This window comes from Ailuropoda melanoleuca, chromosome 3 (genome assembly GCF_002007445.2).
Source record: "Ailuropoda melanoleuca isolate Jingjing chromosome 3, ASM200744v2, whole genome shotgun sequence".
NCBI lineage: Eukaryota > Metazoa > Chordata > Mammalia > Carnivora > Ursidae > Ailuropoda > Ailuropoda melanoleuca.
Window position 1 is genome coordinate 53986806 of NC_048220.1, and position 19843 is coordinate 54006648.

The 19843-nt window shown below is 40.1% G+C and overlaps 1 protein-coding gene across 6 annotated transcripts in view; it reads right to left on the reverse strand.

Annotated features, from left to right (window-relative positions):
• The window catches only part of DMGDH (dimethylglycine dehydrogenase), a 71293-nt gene that overhangs the window by 34386 nt on the left and 17064 nt on the right, over nucleotides 1-19843 (reverse strand). For 3 of the 6 annotated variants that reach the window (XM_034656423.1, XM_034656418.1, XM_034656419.1), the window contains exons 3-7: nucleotides 19253-19347; nucleotides 17404-17568; nucleotides 13912-14116; nucleotides 7191-7439; nucleotides 5157-5355 (exon numbers count right to left, since the gene is read on the reverse strand). In XM_034656423.1, coding sequence (XP_034512314.1) covers nucleotides 5157-5355; nucleotides 7191-7439; nucleotides 13912-14116; nucleotides 17404-17568; nucleotides 19253-19347 — 913 coding nt within the window. Of the gene's footprint in view, nucleotides 1-5156; nucleotides 5356-7190; nucleotides 7440-13911; nucleotides 14117-17403; nucleotides 17569-19252; nucleotides 19352-19843 lie in introns of all 6 variants that reach the window. The other 3 variants (XM_034656421.1, XM_034656422.1, XM_034656417.1) reach the window with 1 other exon arrangement.

Here is a 19843-nt window from a genome sequence, read left to right on the forward strand (position 1 = left end):
TTTACTTCACCAATGGGAAAACCAGCCCCCACATAAAGGTTAAATAAGGTCACATTTTAATAAAGACCAGATTCAGGATATAGACTCAGCCATCTGACCCCAGGGTACACTCCCTATTACTAGACTTTACCTCTTCAACAGTTCTCAGGTTTTTTTTTTTTCAGCCAAGACACACGTGACAGACAGTAGTCACGCTCTTGACAGACTCTTTGGGCAAAGCCAGGGCTGTGTTGTGGTTTCCTTTGGTCTCACTGCTACACCATTATGTTCTTTCCCTTTTAACAATGTATATGAGCTAACGAATGGGGCAGAGTGCTGTTAATTGGGGATAATCCTGAATGAAGTCTAATTTATTTTCAAAAAAGTAAATCCTTTACACACTTCAGCTCTCTAACCGTTAACAAATTATATGTAAACTGACACACAACTGAGTGTTACGAAACATCTATTGAGAGCCCTTGGCTTAGTAGCTAAATGTAAGCATGGAGTAAGAGAAATCTGGGTATGGTTTTTCTTCTGCCGGTGTTAGCTGTGTGACCTTGGGCAAATTTTGTAACACCCTGAGCTTTAGTCTTCTTTTGTGCACACTTTCTTTACGGTGCTGGTGGAAGATTCATTGACATGGCACTGAAAAGCACATAGCAGGCAAGCAATACACGGTGGCTGTTGGTCCTTGTATAACCAACAACAGAGTATGCCTGTGCCCAACTGATAAAGATTTTCATAAGGAACTGATGTGCAAAGGCAAAGTGGAAGGAAACTTGATGAGGAAAGGAGAGTTGGGTTCCTCTGTTGCTGGCATTAATCTTCTTCTAAATGGCCCAGCTACTATGCTTTTTGACTATTTACATCTGCTTTGTATGATAGCTCTGTTAAACTGTCAGATGTTATATCTTATAGCATGCTCCCCTCCTCTAATTTGCTGTTTATAAGCTGTTCTAAGCCAAGAAAACTAGATTCAATTCAATACAATCCATTCAACATTTTGGGGGCATGGTGCTAGTCACCTAGAAGCAGAGAACCTTGTTAGAACTGTGACAAAACAAAAGTAAAACAGCCTTGACTGAGGGTGATCTGTGAGTAAGGTAAAAGAACACTGGCATATATGTGACAGTTGGTAATTCCCCCAAATTCTCTGGACTGGTCGTACCAGGGTAACGGACATTGAAATGCAGATTCCCCAGGCCCCTCTCCAGACCACAGAATCAGAATCTATAGGTGTAATGTCTGGGAATCTGTTTGCTTATTGGTTTTCCAATTCAACACAACTTCATGGGTTCCCCTGACAAATCGGAATTTCACAGATAGGATGTAAAGGAGGATGAAACACATGCAAGTGACTAATCTCAAGGTTGAGATTCTTTTTTAACATGCTCATCAGATGATTCTGCTGCTCAGACAGGTGTGAAAACCACTGGCCTCCAGAACCAGGGAAGGATCACAGATGTGTTAAGCCAGGAGGGGCAGCCAAAGTGAGCATTCCATACATATTACCTGAGAAATAGCTTAGCAATCTCAACTTTTAGATAATAAGAAGTCCTTTTTGGTTCAGACCAAATCTGTCAAAGAGAGAGGCACTTTGTCTGTCCCCCAACTGTCATCTTCCCTATCCACCTTCCAGTGTCTACAATCTCAGAAAATTACCCAGAACAATCAGAGCAGGAATGCAACATCAGCCCCATGCAATGAGACACAATTTCTAGATAATCAGTAACTGGGGTCCTAAAGAAAGCAACTTCCTAATGTCCTTGGCAAGTAGTCACAGATGCTCCATTAAAGTACAAATATAATAAGGCCAGGGTACTGTCTGTTTGTTCAGAGCATGGCTCATGGCCAATGAACCACAAATATTTGTTGACTAAATCAATAATTTTATGACTGAGTCAATTGCAAAATCAAAAACAATAAAGACTTAGGAATAAATTAAGCAAAAGAAGTATAAAACTTATACTCTGAAAATTATAAATTATTGTTGAAAGAAATTTTAAAATACCTACATAAATGGAGAGGCATCCCATGTCCATGAATTGGACCTAATATTATGGCCATACTCTCCAAGTTGATCTACATATTCAATGCAATACCTATCAAAATCCTAGGTGGTATCTTTGCAGAAATTGACAAACTGATCCTAAAAATTATATGAAAATGTAAGGGACCCAAAATAGCCAAAACAATCTTGAAAAACAACAAAGATTCACACTTCCCAATTTCAGAACTTACTACAAAGCTACAGTAATCAAAACAGTGTGATACTGGCATGAAGACAGACCTATAGATCAATGGAATACAATTGGGAGTCCAGAAATAAACCCATACATATATGTGAATTGACTTTTGACAAGATGTCATGGTATAATAAAAAATAAATATTTGGTCTTTGCCCCATTTCCTGGCACAGACAGAACTCCTAATAACCTCTGGAATTCATAGTCTTTTGTAAGCTAATGAGATGGCTCAAGGTGTGGTGAGAGGTACTTGGGGGGTTAAATAGCTTCAGCATAGGGACTAGTCACAAGAAGTTCAATCATCAAAAAAAAAAAAAAAAGGTTAATCATCAATGGTCAATGAGTTAATCAATTATTCCTGTGTAATGAAACCTCCATAAAACCCCCTAAATGACAGAGTTCAAAGAGCTTTCAGGTTGGTGAACCTACTGATGTGCTACAAAGGTGGCAGAGAGGGCGTGGAAACTCTGTGCCACCTCCCTCCCTCTCATACCTCACCCCGTATATCTCTTCCATTCCGCTGTTACTGAGTTGTATCCTTTATAACACATGGGTAAAAGTAAGTATTTTCCTGATTTCTGTGAGTCATTCTAGTGAGTTATCAAACCTGAAAAGGGGGTTGTAGGAACTCCCACAGTTATAGCCAGTCAGTCAGAGGTACAGGTCATCCCTAGAACTTGTAACTGGTCTGAAGTGGAGACAGTTTTGTGGAACTGAGTCCTTAACCAGTGGGATCTGCACTAACTCTGGAAGTTAGTATTGGAATTGAACTGAATTGTCGGACACTCAGTTGTGTCAGAGAATTAGAAAATTGGATGTTGGTGTCAGAAGTGGTGTCAGAAAAAAAACATATCACAGAAACCAACGCAATCCAATGAGGAAAGAACAGTCTTTTCTATAAATGGTGCTGGGATAACTGGCTATGCACACAATAATGAAGTTGGATCCCTACCTCACACCACATACAAAAATTAACTCAAAATTGATCAAAAATTTAAATGTAAGAGTTAAAATTGTAACATTCTTAGAAGAAAACATAGGTATGAATCTTTATGAACTTGGATTAGAAAATAGTTTATTATATATGACACCAGAACTACATGCTAAAAAAGAAAAAATACACATTCTAGACTTCATCAAAATTAAAAACTTTTCTGGTTCAGTGAATACCATCAAGAGAGTGAAAAGACAACCCAAAGAATGGGAGAAAAATTTTGCAAATCAAGTATCTGATAAAGGTCTTATATCTAGAATAAATAAGGAACTCCTACAACTTAACAATAAAAAGAAAATAATTTTTTAAAAGATTTATTTATTTATTTGAGAGAAAGAGAGCATGTGGGGGGGGCAGAGGGAGAGAGAGTCTTAAGCAGACTCCCCACTGAGCACAGAGCCCCATGAAGGTTCAATCTCACGACACTGAGATCATGACCCCCGAAACCAAGAGCCAGGTGCTTAACAGACTGCACCATCCAGGCGCCCTGACAAATAATCATTTTTTTAAAAATGGGCAAGGGTACGAATAGGCAACCCTCCAAAGAAGATATTCAATTAACGTACATGAGAAACCACTCCTACATGCTCATGCCTGCATATGAATGCTGCAGGTGATTACCTAAACCCTCAGTTACTTTTTGCCCTCCAGCCCTATGTCTCCATCTAGTTTTCTCCCTCTAGATGTCCCACAGATGTAAACCTAACACTTCAAACCCAAACTCTCAAAAATGAAACTCATTATTTTTCTGGTTTTCTCTCCCCATAGTCCCAGCATCCAACCAGGGATCAAGTTAGATAATTTGCCATCATTTGCTATTTTTTTCCTCTTCCTCAAGACCTAATGCAATCAATCATCAAGTCTAAATAAGTATGTCTCCTATCTCTCAGTCCCCGCTGCTGCTCCCTCAGTTCTCTACCGTATTGACAGGACAGCACCCTGACCAGCCCTGTGCCTCTGGACAGACCTCACTGTCTTGTCTTCAGCCGCAGTCCAGTGCCTAACAAGAGACCTGGCATGGAGCTGGCAATCATTAAATATTAGTTGAATAAATGGCCAAATAAAATGGGAAAGAAAAATAGAATATTAGAAGCTCTGATATGATGATAAAGTGGGCTTGACATTAATATTCACCAAATTAATGGGACAAATATTAAAGATGAAACATCAAATGGGTAATGGAATCATATAAATAGTAAGCAACCTGAGGAGTCATAAAGAAGCAAATTATGTTGGACAGACATAAATTATGGTGAAAAATCATCAGATACTTATTCATTTGATATTTTGAATTATTTTTGTCATATCGTGTTATGAAAACATCCTTGTAAAATTGGGGTAAATTGACCAATCTGAACATATACGGCATGAAAAGAGACATGAATAATGGAAATAGCAGGAAATATGCAAAGAGAAGTTTCCAGGAAATCATTGCCCTTTTGTGTGATAAGCTTTAAAACCTATACAAGTCATTAAACCATTAATTATCCATAGCAAGGATTTTTAAATTGAAATATTTTATTCCTCAGGGTGCCTGTGTGGCTCAGTCAGTTCAGCGTCTGCCTTCGGCTCAGGTCATGATTTCAGGGTCCAGGGATCAAGCCCCACACTGGGCTCCCTGCTCAGCGGGGAGTCTGCTTCTCCCTCTCCCTCTGTCCCTCCCCCAGCTCATGTTGGCTCTCTCTCTCTCTCTCTCTCTCAAATAAATAAATAAATAAATAAATAAAATCTTTTAAAAAGAGAAATATTTTATTTCTCATGTATCAACAGTCATGAAAGCAAGAAAATTCTCTGCCCCCCCCCATTTTCCACTTTGGCCTGAGATTATGATGAGACAAGACTAACCTAAAATATTTGACTTCATTAAAAAAAGAAAAAAAGAACAAAAGAACCTTGGCTCTGTAACAAATATTGAAATAAATGGAGATACTCACCCAAAACCTATAGCCACCCAGTAGTTTCTGACTCCCTGATGGGGCCCTACCATAGGCAGAATGTCAGGAGAATAGGTGATAGGGCCATTGACAATATTGATGATGTCAGCCTTTTTCAAGACTGGAACCATTTCCATGGCAGCTTCAACATGTTCCATGATTCGGTCAAGATCAGACTCAAAGAGCTCCTTTCCAAACCCTGAAGAGACATACCATTGTGGTCAGGATGCCGCAGCTGCCCTGACATGTAGTATAAAGTAACTTAAATCTGAATCAGCTTATATTTAAAGAAGGTCTTTGGGAAGTACTTCCTTTTTTTTTTAAGTCTAAATTTAATATTCACTATCAACAGATAGGTTCCCATCACATTACTGAGAACAATAATGTTATTTTTGTTGAAACGATAAAATCATGAAAGTTAACCCTTTTATTAGTAATAAGTTTAAATCTAGGTATATTAACAGTTTTCAACATTTAATCCAATCATAATTTTAAAAAACAAACAATGATTGGTTTGTCAAGAGAGAGCTTTTAACCTCCAATTAACCATTAAAGTCTGCTCTATCCTCCCAGGTAAGGCCAAATGGGAGCTTACAAAGTTATGTCAGAACACAGGGGATAAACAGAAAACTACTCCAGGGTCTAGGATAATGGATTCCAGATGCCTTTCAGCTCTCAGCAGAGAAAGAAGGCCCTGGAGGCCTCCTTCTTCAAGCTTGCTCCCCCAGGTATGCGAGTTCTAGAATTCCGAGAAAAGAGTCAGGGTCTTGGAACACAATCTTTTTCTCAGCCCTCAAAGGTACTGTGACTGAAGGCAGTGCTGCAGATGAGCTTCTGAAAGAACTTCTCCACCAATACTGGGGGCTTTCCCACAAAGCAGCCAGCCAGCTTCTGTTCCTCCTGTGAACTGCGCGTTGGGTCGGTTGCATGGAGGCCTGCAGACCACTAGGCTTGGACCAGGACGTGCACGCACCCAAGGCCAGCTAACACCCTGGCTCTCCCTCCAACTGGAATTATTTAAATATTTGTTCAACACTTATTTGGAAGGGAGGCTGCCAGCATGAGGGAAGAGCAGAAAGGAAGGCTCTCCGGTAGCGATGAGCCCTCGCTCTGAGATCAGGAGCTACTCCACACAGGCCCAAATGTGCAGAGCCCACACAAGACAAAAGCCCTCAGCTAGCTGGAGCTGGCCGAACTTCTGTGGAAGGCAGCTGAGTGATCATCTGTTGTCACATGGGCACAGGTGTATTGAGGAGTAGGAGAGAGGTTCATTCCCAACCCAAGTATAATTATCAAAAGTATAATTATAGAAAGTACAATTTCCTCCATTTTTTTATACTCCTTATTTCAGAGTCCCAATGACATTTTAGCACTTTCTATAGATTGTTTTAATTGGTTACCTCCTTACATAACCTCCATCTTTAATCTAGCTCTGTAGAAATGTTTCATGAAAAACAAAAACAGGTCCATCTCCCTTACAGAACTTGAAAGAGAAACTATAGTTCCTCCTGGTTTAGCATAGGGCTCTTCTAATCCATTTATGTAGTAGGGGAAGACTTCAGTTTGCAGGCCAACCTATCCTGCTCTGTGAGGCCCTCTGAGGCTTTCATTTTTAGCCCGCTGGAAACCCTGTCTCTGAAACCTGCCATGTTCCCACGTTTCCAACCATCAAAACACAATAACAACCATATCCAAATCTGGAAACTAGACCAAACAGGTAGGGGATTGAGGAAAAACGGGGGAGGCAGGAGGTTGGTGTGGGCAGGCAAAAATGACCTGAAGCCTTCCAAACCAGCAGAAAATACGTTTCTTCAATTTCAGTCACCAACTGCTTCTTTTCTCTTTCCTCAACTTCCTGCTGTGTTTGTTCAAAAGGGCATGAGAACAGAGCTTACCTCAGACCACTCACCTCCAGTCCCAGGTATCCAGTAGTCTCATACCATGGTGTCATCTGATTCTACAGCCAGCCCCCAGCCACACAGAAGACAAAACATATGTGCCTGACCTGCACCCACTCGCGTTTATGGAACCCACCTGGAGGGACTCCATTGGTGACCCACGCGTCCTGCACTTTCATTTTCTCCTGACTTTCATATGGACCAAACAAAAGCCCATCCCTTTCCTGTCGGAGATAATAGGATCCTTCCAGGTCACGGAGCACTGGCAGTTCTCGTTTCAAAGCTTTCACTTCAGGTATAGTCGATGTAACAACATATTGGTGCTGGACTGGAATGAGAGGATGTTCTAGTCCCACCATCTTTCCTACTTCACGAGCCCAAAGTCCTTAAAGAAAAAAAATCATTTTAAATATTGGCACATATGTAAATGTACCACATCTGACACTGATATGGCAATTTCTTTTAAAATAAAATATTTAGAAGACTTTTTTTTCATGGCAAAGTCAAAAGAACGTCATAATGACTAAATTTTTTGTCATAGCAAAACTGAGTGGGGGGTGAGAAGTGTTCTACCCTGCCCCAGCGTTTTAAAGATATCTATAATCCAAGGGAACTCCATTCCTGAAAAAGCATTTTGCCCATAAGCAGAGGCAGGCAGGAAAACAACAACAAAAACAAATTTACTTGAAGGAAAAATAAACAACCCAAATACATAAAATGTACAAATGTTGATAAGAAAGACAGTAATGGACTGACCCTATTTCTGAAAGAGAGTTGATCAAGCAGTGAGGGGCCCTGTGTGATCAAATTGTGCATAGGAAAGCCCTGAAAGTCAGTCCCTCCATCCTCTAGGCCCTCCTCTCCTCAAGTTACTGATGCTTAAGATTCTACAAATACAGAATTGTACTGTTAACTTAAAATTCGAAAACGTATACACTTCGGGAGAGATAGCACAGTAACTTTTATCCGTTATTGTAAAAGTTTAGTTAGAATACATTTGTAAGATCCTTTCTTGCAAAAGGCATGAAGGAACCAGGAGTTCAGAGCAGCAGGGCTGAGGAGCCATAGCAAAGAGGAAAGGGCTCAGAAGCAGGTGGGGGTTCCTGTATAAGAATGGATCTCACTTCGCAGCATGTGCTGGGACTGGCTTACTGCTGGGGATGAATGTTATTTTTACCTTTGCAAAAGAAGGAACCAAACTGTGGCTGAAAGTATCCTTGATTCTCCCCCAGGTGACTCTTCAGTATACAGATATGGAGCTAAAGTCCAGAGAAGGAAAGAGATATGCCCAAGGTCCCACTGGGAGCCCTGGAATCATCACATCTTATTGGTTTTCTTGCTATGACAGGACTTTTTTTTTTTTTTAAATCTAAGACATCTCTACTTGCATAAAGGTATTTCAGAATCTAGAATGATTATATGGCAGGGAAGTGATGTCACCAGACCCATCAGTGGATTATTTGGCGGGGGGAGGGGAGAGGTTCTATTTGTTTGTTCGCTTCATAATAATTTTGAGTAATCATTCAAATGATTAGAGAATCTTACTCAAGTATTTCTTTGGAGGTTGCACTCTTAATTTTTAACTATTTCTGTTTCTGCTTTTTTAGGAATCTACTAAGGAGTTCTGAGGCCTCTGTCATTATGAGGTTCAGAGCTAGATACAGAATTATCAACTATGAATCAGTCTGGGAACCCAGATTTTGTACTCTTATGCGTCCAAATTTATTTCTATTCAACTATCTAAACATCATCCTTGTGTTCTGTTGTTTTGTTCTGGCCTAACGGCTAAACTGGCCATGCTTGTTTAAAGTCCCAGAAATGGGGGCGCCTGGGTGGCACAGCGGTTAGGCGCCTGCCTTCGGCTCAGGGCGTGATTCCGGCGTTGAGGGATCGAGCCCCACATCAGGCTCTTCTGCTATGAGCCTGCTTCTTCCTCTCCCACTCCCCCTGCTTGTGTTCCCTCTCTCGCTGGCTGTCTCTATCTCTGTCCAATAAATAAATACAATCTTTAAAAAAAAATAAAGTCCCAGAAATGGATATCTATCTGCAAACCAAAAATCATACCTGTGGGCATTAGAGTCCCTTACTGGTCTTTTAATAATTTACAGATTTAATTTATTTTTGTTAGTAAGAAGATGTGAATTTCCAATGTCAGGATTTTGTAGGAAAATACAGGAAAGCCATATATTCTAGTTATATGCAACTATAGAAGATTTAAAATATAAAAAACAAAACATTTAGCCAGGCAATTCAAACTACGATGGTATCCTCAATACACTTGTTTCAATTAAAAACATAAATTTTAGAAAATAAATTCTGTCCTATTCAAACATATTTATGAATTTCTGAGTCTAATTGCTTGCTTATTAATGCACTTGATCATTAAAATATAGTGGAAACATATGCATAAATAGTCTAGAGCTATAGGATTTCAAACTCTGTAACAAGCTCTAAGCTGTTCTACCCTACGGTGGTGGTGTTTGTTGGCATTTTCTTCCTCTATGTGTCAAGGAAGTTAACCTAAATCTGGCAGGATGACACTTCAACTCTTGCTACATCCCCCACCCACCAAGTTCAAAGGGAAGAGAGACAAATATGGAAGAACCACTAAAATCTACCACTATGACCTGAGAAACAACTGAAGGGTCAATAACAGTGTTATTGAAAATGGCATCCATTTTTTTTAATGCAATAATTAACAGAAGTGGACTTAAAATGAGGAGTGAAGGTTCATGGACAAGTTTACTTGTATAAGATGGTTTAAATGGTGACAATGATGGTTTATACAGTGACATTCTTTAAAGCAGAGTATCAGGCAAAATTAAACAATTCTTTTTTGGCCGAACCCCGGGCTTCCTGTTGGCATGATCCAATCATATTTCTGATTTACTATGTTAGGTAAATTCCTAAGTAAAGTTTACAAAGTTATTTCAGGCTTAATGAGTCAATTAGAAATGAAGTCAGGAGAAAATATTCTTCACCATGGAGAGAAAAAGTTTACGTCACAATAAATAGCTTCTGTTCATGCCCCTGAGCTACACATTAGGCGGGGTAGAATGAAGCAAATTTTAAAAGCTTCAGGTAGCAAAGGCAAGGTAGTCTATTTTATCCCAAGATGCTAGGAGTGTCTGAAACTGGTTTTCAGCTCTCCTTGCTCACGAATAAGGTTACTACATTCTCTCTCCGGGACGAACATCTAGGTAGTACTGTGTCTCTAAAGATGTTTTGCAGACATCTGAGGCAGACAGCACAGCCCCTGGAATACTTTTTAAAATACAGCTCTGAGGGCACCTGGGTGGCTCAGTCGGTTAAGTGTCTGCCTTGGCTCAGGTCATGATCCCAGGGTGCTGGGATCTTCCCGCATCAGGATCCCTGCTCAGCAGGGAGTCTGCTTCTCCCTCTGCCTCTGCCTGCCATTCCCCCTGCTTGTGCTCTCTCTCTGTGTCAAATAAATAAAATCTTTTAAAAATAAATAAAATAAAATATAATAAAATACATCTCTGAGTCCCCACTCAGACCACTTCAGTTAGAATCTTTCTGAAGTCTCGGCAACGGCCCATGGCAATTCTTATGCGCATTAGCTTGAGAACCAAATGCGACAGCAGAATGGGTGCTGTATGTCTATAAAGCAAGTGAAAGGAGGTGGGTAATCTTAAAGACTGCACCAAGAAGTTATAGTAAATTGATGCTAGTTTTCCAGGGATGGGGGTCAGGTCGAGGGGTGGCGAGGGCACGGATAGACTTTCAAAGAAATAATTATAATCATAATCATTATACGTAATTTTTTTAGTGCTTACTGTGTGGTACTGGTTCTGTTCTGCGTGCTCTATATTATTAGCTCATTTACTGATCATAACAACTTCTTGAGATGGGCACTATTATCTCCATTTTACAAAGGAGTAATATGCCCAGGTCACAGGGTTGGCAATACATGTGTCTCTAGGCCAGAGAGCCCTACTGCCCTGGACTGTGCTGGAGACACATTAGCAAACAGACACATTTTTTACATTTAGACTTTCCTGTCATGAATATCCTGATGATTCAGCTGCCTTCTGCTACGACTTCATATAAAGAAACTCCTAGCAGGTTATGGTTCAATTGAGTAGATAATAGTGGTATTTATATCTTTTCTTTGGGGTCACATTTCCAAGTCTATATCCTGGTTACTTTAATTAGATTTCAGAGCTGGCCTGAAGGCCTTGCCTGAATTTGTGAGACACCTTGGTCTCAACTGAGAAACTCTGGGGTACATTCCATCAGCCACGCATTCTCAAATCATGTTAGCACAATGCCTTCTGCTGATGGCTGCTTTGTTCATAAAACCGATCTCCGTTACCTTCAATTCTAGATGTGGGCATGCCTAAACCTTTGCCCTCAGTTACTGAGGCTTACCTTTTGGGGAGCTTTTAAACTTTAATAAACTTTTTTTGAAAACAGACTTACAAATAATTAAATACACACCTCTCTACACCTTCCACGGACTATAAATATGCAATTAGTTAGATTCCCTCCAGTAACTTCTACCCAGTGGAAGAGAAGAGGTGGAGGAAGAAAAGAAAAACTGAATACTGAGACAGCATGGTTCTTCACACAGTTTTCAAGAAGGAGCTGCCTGGATTACCAAGAACTGAGGATGGGAAAGGGAGTCGATGTGGCTGGGTCAAAAGCTTCAGGAGCAAAGGACAAAGAAGGACATCCTGGAGAACAATCCCAAGAATTCAGTTCCATGTAGTGGTAAATGCAGGGCCACACCATCAATCTAATTCCAGGGATTTGTTTTCCCAGGCCAGCGCCAGAAAAGCTGTTTTCCAGAACCTCCTGCCATTGCCATCCCTTCCCCCAGTCACACCACAAGATTTCATAGCTGCACAGAAAACTTCATCTGGTAACTCACTGTTTAGGTGAGATCTCCTTGAGAATTATTCTATCTTAACCGTCGGTGATTCTTTATTCCTCACAGTAAAGAAAAAATTTATTACAGTGATAATGAATTATGTAAATCAAAGCTTACCATTTTTGGAAAATAATAAATAAATGTGTTAAATAAGTCCTTCTACATTATTTCTCAAAGTATCAGTTGGGAGTGGTTGCCTGACACACTATGTTGAGAGAAATGGCGGAGCATGCCCAAGCCCATCTGAAATGAGTGCGGTGATCAATTAGTGATGTCTGCCTGGGTGCTGGAATGGAGGTCAAAGTGTGTTTGTTTAGTTTGTTTAGTTTGCTATCACTCTAAAAACAGTCCAGTGTTTTTAGGGAATAAATCTGTCAGGCCATAAATTTGCAAGATTAGAAAGAGTCCTTAGTACATGGGGAAAAAAAAGATGAATGATTTCATTATCGTAGATCTTCTAACAGAATTTAGATCATTGGTACCTAAGGATGGTGATGGGGGGGTCACAGATAGGGATTAGGGGGGTGAATGGTGAGGTCCAAAAGCAAAGCAATGTTTTATGCCTTGGCTTTTATTTTTTAGACAAGTCCTTTTACATAATTTTGAATCTCAAATGATATTGAAGGAAGCATGAGATTTTTATGCTTTTCAAATGAGGTGCATGGATTAGAAAAACTCAGAAATATTATTTTAAACTCTTAAATATTGAAGACATGACTTTTCTAGAACCACTAAGTGTTTTGTTAAAAACAAAAAAACATCAATCAAAAGTTACAATTTAGAGGAAAGAACTTAAGGGTCCATGTTTCTGACCTGTCTTCACCGCATATCATTTGACTTGACAAATAATACGGATTGTTTTCATTTTATAATTTAAGCAATGACTCAAAGAGCAGACCACAAGAAAATCAGTTACTGCCCCCTGCTTACTTTGGGTTTTAAATTAACCACTATGAACCACAGGTAAATACAAATCATTAGCCCAGTTTAGACTGCATAAGCACTTTCATTTGCACAAGAACTCACTTTTGTATGTGTAATAGTTGAAAATGACTTCACAGGTAAATGACCTGTTAGAAATTGTATTAACTCAGGAGTCAAAAGACCCAGGTCCAAGTCCTGGCTCCAACATAACTGTGTCGCCAAGTAACATGACTTTTCTGGACCTTGGTTTCCACAATGGAAAATGAGTGGCTTGTCAGATTATCTCAAATATCCCTTTCAACCTCACTACTCTGAGTCTAAGCTGTAACAGAGCAACATAAAAAAAAAAAAAAGGTTATGAAATATATTTAATAATGTTCTGAAAGGAAAAGGGTTAAACATTTTTTTAAGATCTTATTTATTTATTTAAGAGAGAGCGCATGAGTGGCATAAGGGGCAGAGGGAGAAGCAGGCTCCCTGCTGAGCAGAGGAGCCCGATGCAGGGCTCGATCCCAGGACTCCAGGATTATGACCTGAACCAAAGGCAGCTGCTGAACTGACTGAGCCACCCAGGTGCCCCAGGGGTAAAAATTTTTGACTGGAGTGAACCAATCAGAAATGGGTGGGAGAGAACACAAATGATTAAATCTGCCCCCAAAAGCAAACTGAGAACAAAAAGGGTGCTCACAAATTTGCACTCTAGACGTTGATTATTAGTATAAGGAAAGAGTGGACATAGAAGGGGAAAAGCAGCATCATTAAAAAAAACATGATCTGGGATAGAAAACAGGATGGAGAAGAACACCAGCTTTCTATGCGTAACCAAGGGCAGAGGGGCATCACACGCCAAAAACAAAGTGATAGAGGGAGGGCTTTGTAGCTTAGGAACAGACAAAATGTTCACCTTGGGAACATTACAGTGTTTCCCAACAATGTGCATAGTGTAAAACATTACTCTATGGCCACATGTCTTAAATCTTTGCCACTTGAAAAAACCCACTAATTAAAAAAAAAATATATATATATATATGATGCTTACCTGCAGCATTCACAATTCTATTCGCTCTCATAGATCCCTGTGGCGTTTCAACATCCCATGTTCCATCTGACCTGGGTTTCAGAGAAGTCACCGGGGCGGGATATTTTAAAAGGGCACCATATTTCCTAGCCCCAGAAGCTAGGGCCATAGTTAGAGAGTAAGGATCAATGTGACCATCTCCAGGATTATATAGTCCAGCTAAAATCTAAATTAATCATAAAAGAGTCAGTATTTAAACAAAAACACATCCATTATTCAGTGTAACTATATCCTGCCAGGAAATGTTCAGTAAAACTGGACCTTAAAACTGCAATCATGGCTTCGGATTGATTGGTGTGTACCTCTTTTTCCTTTATCAAAGCTCAGGCAGGGGCAGGACTCACAGTGAGTGTTAAGTAGATAAGCTATTTGATAGAGGCTTGCAACTGTCTCCAACATCCATTCTCTCCCCTGCCCCCCATACCGATGGAAACTGAATGTTTATTTAGACACACAGCCACTAGGAACAATTTCCAATAGTTGGCAGTTATTAGTTCCAACTGTTAGCTAGAAGTATTACTAAGTTTTGGTCAGTGAAATACAAATGGAAGTGTCATGCGGCAGCTTTCATGAATCGTTTTTTAGGAACCACTGGCATGGGGCACCTAGGTGGCTCAGTCAGTGAAGCGTTTCACTTTTGATCTCAGCTGAGGTCTTGATCTCAGAGTCTTGAGTTCAAGCCCCAAGTTGGACTCCACACAGGGCGTGAAGCCTACTTAAAAAACAAAACAAAACAAAACCCCTGGCATATGCCCTTTGTCCCTTCTTTTTTGTCCTTCCTCCCTCCTATTGTCTGGAATGCAGACATGATGGCTGGAGCTCTAGCTGTTGCCATCTTGGACTAAGAACAGAAGAGTCACACCCTAGGAATGACAGAACAATGATCTAGAAGGCAATGGGGGTTCCTGAAATCTTCATGGAAAATAGCCACCACTCAAATCCTGACTGCCTAAATGAAAGAGAAACTTCGATCGTGTTTAAGCATTATCATTTTGGTTTCTGACATTTGCAGTCAATCTAATACCAATTGATCGATTATTTATATTTTATTGTTCAATACTATTAACAACTTCACATGTTAAATGTATATAGGGAAATGTATACTCGACTTACTAATTTTTTTTTAAGATTTTATTTATTCATTCGACAGAGATAGAGACAGCCAGCGAGAGAGGGAACACAAGCAGGGGGAGTGGGAGAAGGAAGAAGCAGGCTCATAGCAGAGGAGCCTGATGTGGGGCTCCATCCCATAATGCCGATCACGCCCTGAGCCGAAGGCAGACGCTTAACCGCTGTGCCACCCAGGCGCCCCTTGACTTAGTCATTTAACAACTAATGCTTGAATACCTGTGTTGCGCTAGGACATCAGGCTAGGTAGCATGGGGAAACAAAGAACTATGACAGTCTGATGAACCAAGATGATAGAGGGAACACTGTGCAGCATTATAGTTAGGTCTCATTCATTCAACAGAAATCTACTGAGCACCAAATGCAAGCACGGAGCTTTTGTCAAATGTCTTCTGCATCTGTGGAAATGATCACGTGTTTTGTCCTTTATTCTATTAATGTGGCACATTACATTGATTTTCAAATCTTATTGTTTTTAAGATTTTATTTATTTATCTGTCAGAGAGAGAGGGAGACAGAGAGAGCACAAGCAGGGGGAGCACCAGACAGAGGGAGAAGCAGGCTCTCTGCTGAGCAGGGAGCCTGATGTGGGGCTCGATCCAAGGACCCTGAGATCATGATCTGAGCTGAAGGCAGATGCTTAACCGACTCAGCCTCCCAGGCACCCCAGATTTTCAGATGTTAAGTCATCCTGGCATAAATTCCACTTGGTCATACTGCATTATCCTTTTTATATGTTGCTAAATTCAGTTTGCTAGTTAAGGATTTTTGCACCAATATTCACAAGGGATACCTGTCTTTCTTTTCTTGTGAAGTCTTTGTCTGGTTTTGGTATCAGGGCAATACTGGCCTCATAGAATAAGTTGGGAAGTGTTCTCTTCTATTTTTGGAAAAGTTTGTGAAGGATTAGTATTAATTCTTCTTTAAATGTCTGGTAGAACTTACCAGCGAAGCCGTCTGGGCCCAGTCTTTTCTTTGTGGGCAGCTTTTGATTACTAATCCAACCTCTTGTCACAGTTTTAGTGCAAGAAACTTGTTTTGATTTTAATGGAATTCATATTATTGTAGACCTCTAAATGTCACGTTGGTATTTTATAATGGATATGTCCTCATTGCTGTAATGTGGTATCTATTTGATTTGGCACCCTACCCCCAGCTCCAGAGAATACTCTTCCCACATATCTCCATTGCCTAATATCTTTGAGAAAACTCTGTGCCGGCGAGGACTTCCAGCAAAGCATTCCAAGAGTAACATACAAACAGATAATAAGCACAGCTTTACAGTGATGGAATTTCAATGCAGACAGTGCAACAGCAGTCTGCCACCACACTGTCATCACACAAAACTACAGACAAGAGAAGGCCAGCAGCCTATAGACTCACGAGGGCGAACAACCCCAGCACCCAGATCAATGATACGAGGTGCTGCCGCAGTTCAGTTCAGATACAGCAGTAGTCACTAGGGAGAACATAAGCCCCCTGCTTCTCCCACTAGCACCACCTGGTGGTGTGTTTGAGTAGTGCATACAAAGGAGTCCGAGAGCTGGCTTCAAGCCTCTGCTCCAGCTCTTTCTAGCCAGGTGAGCTTGAGTCCATTATGTAACTATCTAAACTGCAATTTCTGTGTAGTAATAATATATATTGTATAATATTATTGTGAAAATTAAATAAAATTATGCACATAAAGGGCCTAGCATAGTACCTGGTATGTAAATTTGTGCTGTAGTGTTGTATAGTGTTAGCCATTCTTATTCTTTGAATGGGATTATTGCCTAGCCAAAAAAACGAAACAAACAAAAGACTCCACTGAATTCCCAAGTGGGTTTTCTCAGCCACATGTGGTTAAAACTAGATCAATACTTGATAGAGAGCCTGTTGGAAGTACAGTTAAGAGCTGCATGGTCTTTGTGGAGCAACATAGCATGGCACTTCTAAATTTGATTTTTTAAAAAAGTTTTAATAAGACAGCCTTTCTATATACATATTTATCACACCAGGTAATTATTTTCTCTGTAGTTCTTAAACAGAAGTTTAGGTATGGAAAACCCTAGATCTGGGGGACACAGTAACAAAAAGGCATTGAAAATGCCTCCTCAGTTGTCACAGGTGGAAAACTAATAAAATTTTTTCATTATGCGTTTATATTTCATTCAGCATACATAATAGTCCACCTTGTTACATACCCAAATTCCAGCATTAATCATCTGATTTCATCATTTAAAATGTGTGCACAGAGTTTTCCTACCTTTAACAGGCTTCTTAAAGTAACTTTTTCTAACCCTAATTCAAGTCAACAAATGGTGAAAATACCCTTAAGATAAATACCTTATTCATGTTGAGTAAAGGGAACATCTCTTGAATTTTTTCAGGCCCAATAATATACTGTTCTGTTGCATGCCAGCCAGTCCGAGTCATCTGGTATTTAAATTCATCGACCCTTACAGGAGTTGTGGCAATTCTGATGCTACCTGGCTGATGGAATCCCACCACCTGTGACAATCATGCCAACAAAAACACATAAATAAATAATTTTTTGGCATTCATACATGGTTCTTCTTCAGCACAATGAAAATGCGAGTGTACAGAAAAGAGATTTACTCTGCAGTGCAAGAGACAACTATATAAAATCTTTGCATCTTACAAAAAGACATTCACTCAGCAACTACTTATCCCTGGCTCCTCCGTGTCTGACACTACAGTAAGCCCCAGAGATGCTGTTATGAACAGGGAGCAAAGAGCCTGCCTGCATGCCGCTTACAGTCTGCGGGTGAAGGCAGACAGCAGCAAGCATAATTACAATAGCATGGCACAGTGTTCATGTAAGAGTAAAAGAAAACCATGTGAAAAAGAGAAAGACAAAGGATTCGAGGAAGGAATATAAAGAATCAGAATGTTGCAGTGATGAGCTGAAGTGTGAATGGAAATAAACATTTATTTGACATTTATTGAAGTCCTTCAGTTGGCCAAGGACTTGGCTAGGCACTGGGTCAGAGAGGTAAAAGATGGATTCCTTGCCCTCAAGTTTCTCATAGTCCCTAGGAAGTCCAACCAGTAAAGCAACTACCACAACAGAGAGAGAGAGAGGTTTGTGTTATAAGAATGTTATATGTTGGGGCACCTGGGTGGTTCAGTCACTTAAGCGTCTGACTTCGGCTCAGGTCATGATTGCAGAGTCCTGGGATCGAGCCCTATGTGTGGCTCTCTGCTCAGCTGAGAGCCTGCTTCTCCCTCTCCCTCTGCCTGCTGCTCCCCCTGCTTCTGTGTTCACACTCTCTTTATCTCTCTCTGTCAAATAAATAAATAAAATCTTCAAAAAGAAAAAGAATGTTATATGTTGTTAGAACCAAGACGTGTGCCCTCAGCTGGCCTGACTGGTGGATGGGGAAAGTCAAGGACAGCTTCTCAAAGGGGGTGACCTCAGGGAAGGGTGGAGGGTGAATACTGAGATGGGGTCCGAGAAGATGTTGTTTCAGGCAGAGAGCCCAGCACATTCCAGAAATAAATGTAATTAAGAATAGCTGAAGCATATGAGCACAGCTAACAGTGGGAAGAGAAAACGTTGGAAAGCAGGCAAGGCTCTGCTGAGGAAGACCCTTCTCCTTTGGTCTCCGGCCTACAAACTGTGGGGAGCCCTTTGATAGTTTCAGGCAAGGAAAATAGTACGAAAAATTTAAGTAAACTTCCATCTTAGCCTATGGATAGTTTTTACTTGCCACTTTATTTTGAGAGCACTAATAAGTATGAGAAGAGATAAAAATAAAAGTGAGGGGCTTTTAGTGAAGTACTTCTCAGAACTACGTGACAACCTGGTAAGGACTGCTGTCATATTCTTTGCAATCCAGTTGCTGAAATGCTCTGATTTCTTAGTTTCTAGATATAGCAACTGACTAAAGGTATTTTTGAAAGCTGCTTTTTATCTTTTCCTTATTTTAAAAAAAATCAAGAAGAGGGGTTAGTTATATGGGAAATGTACTTCAAGAAATTAAAAGGATAGTAAAGCAAACTCGGGGTTTTTACCTTAAATACCCATTAGATTTCTCTACCATGCCAAACATTTCACATACCATTAATGTCACTACACACAGCTTTAATGATGCTATGTCAAAGTTCTTCAGAAATCCTACATATTTCTGAGAAATCTACCTAAAGACAATTTCAAGTTAAATACACTTACCTGTCCAGTTTCTTCTTCCAATTTCTCATAAAGTTTGATGCTAGCATAGTGTATCTTCTTCAAGTTTATTCCGGGATGAAAGTAAGTTGTTAAACCTGCCTTAAAAGTGGGAAGGAAAGAAACTATTAAATATAATGTAATAATAATAATAATATTCTCTAAATTTTTTTCTATCTGAGCAGAGTTGATACACAATGTTACATTAGTTTCAGGCGTACAACACAGGGACTCGACAGCTCTATGTTTTGTTATGTTCATCACAAGTGTGTCTACCATCTGTCACCGTACAACACTATTACAATACCGCTGACTATATTCCCTATGCTGTACTTTTTATCCCCATCTCTTATTCCATAATCTGGAAGCTTGTATCTCTCACTCTCTTTTGCCCCTTTTGCCGATCCCCCCACCAACTCCCCTCCTCTGCCAACCATCAGTTTGTTCTTTGTATTTATGGATCTGTTTCTGCTTTGTGTTTATTAATTTGTTTCATTTTCTAGATTCCACATATAAGTGAAACCATATGTTATCTGTCTTTCTCCATCTGACTTACTTCATTTAGTATAATACCCTCTAGGTCCATTTGTGTTG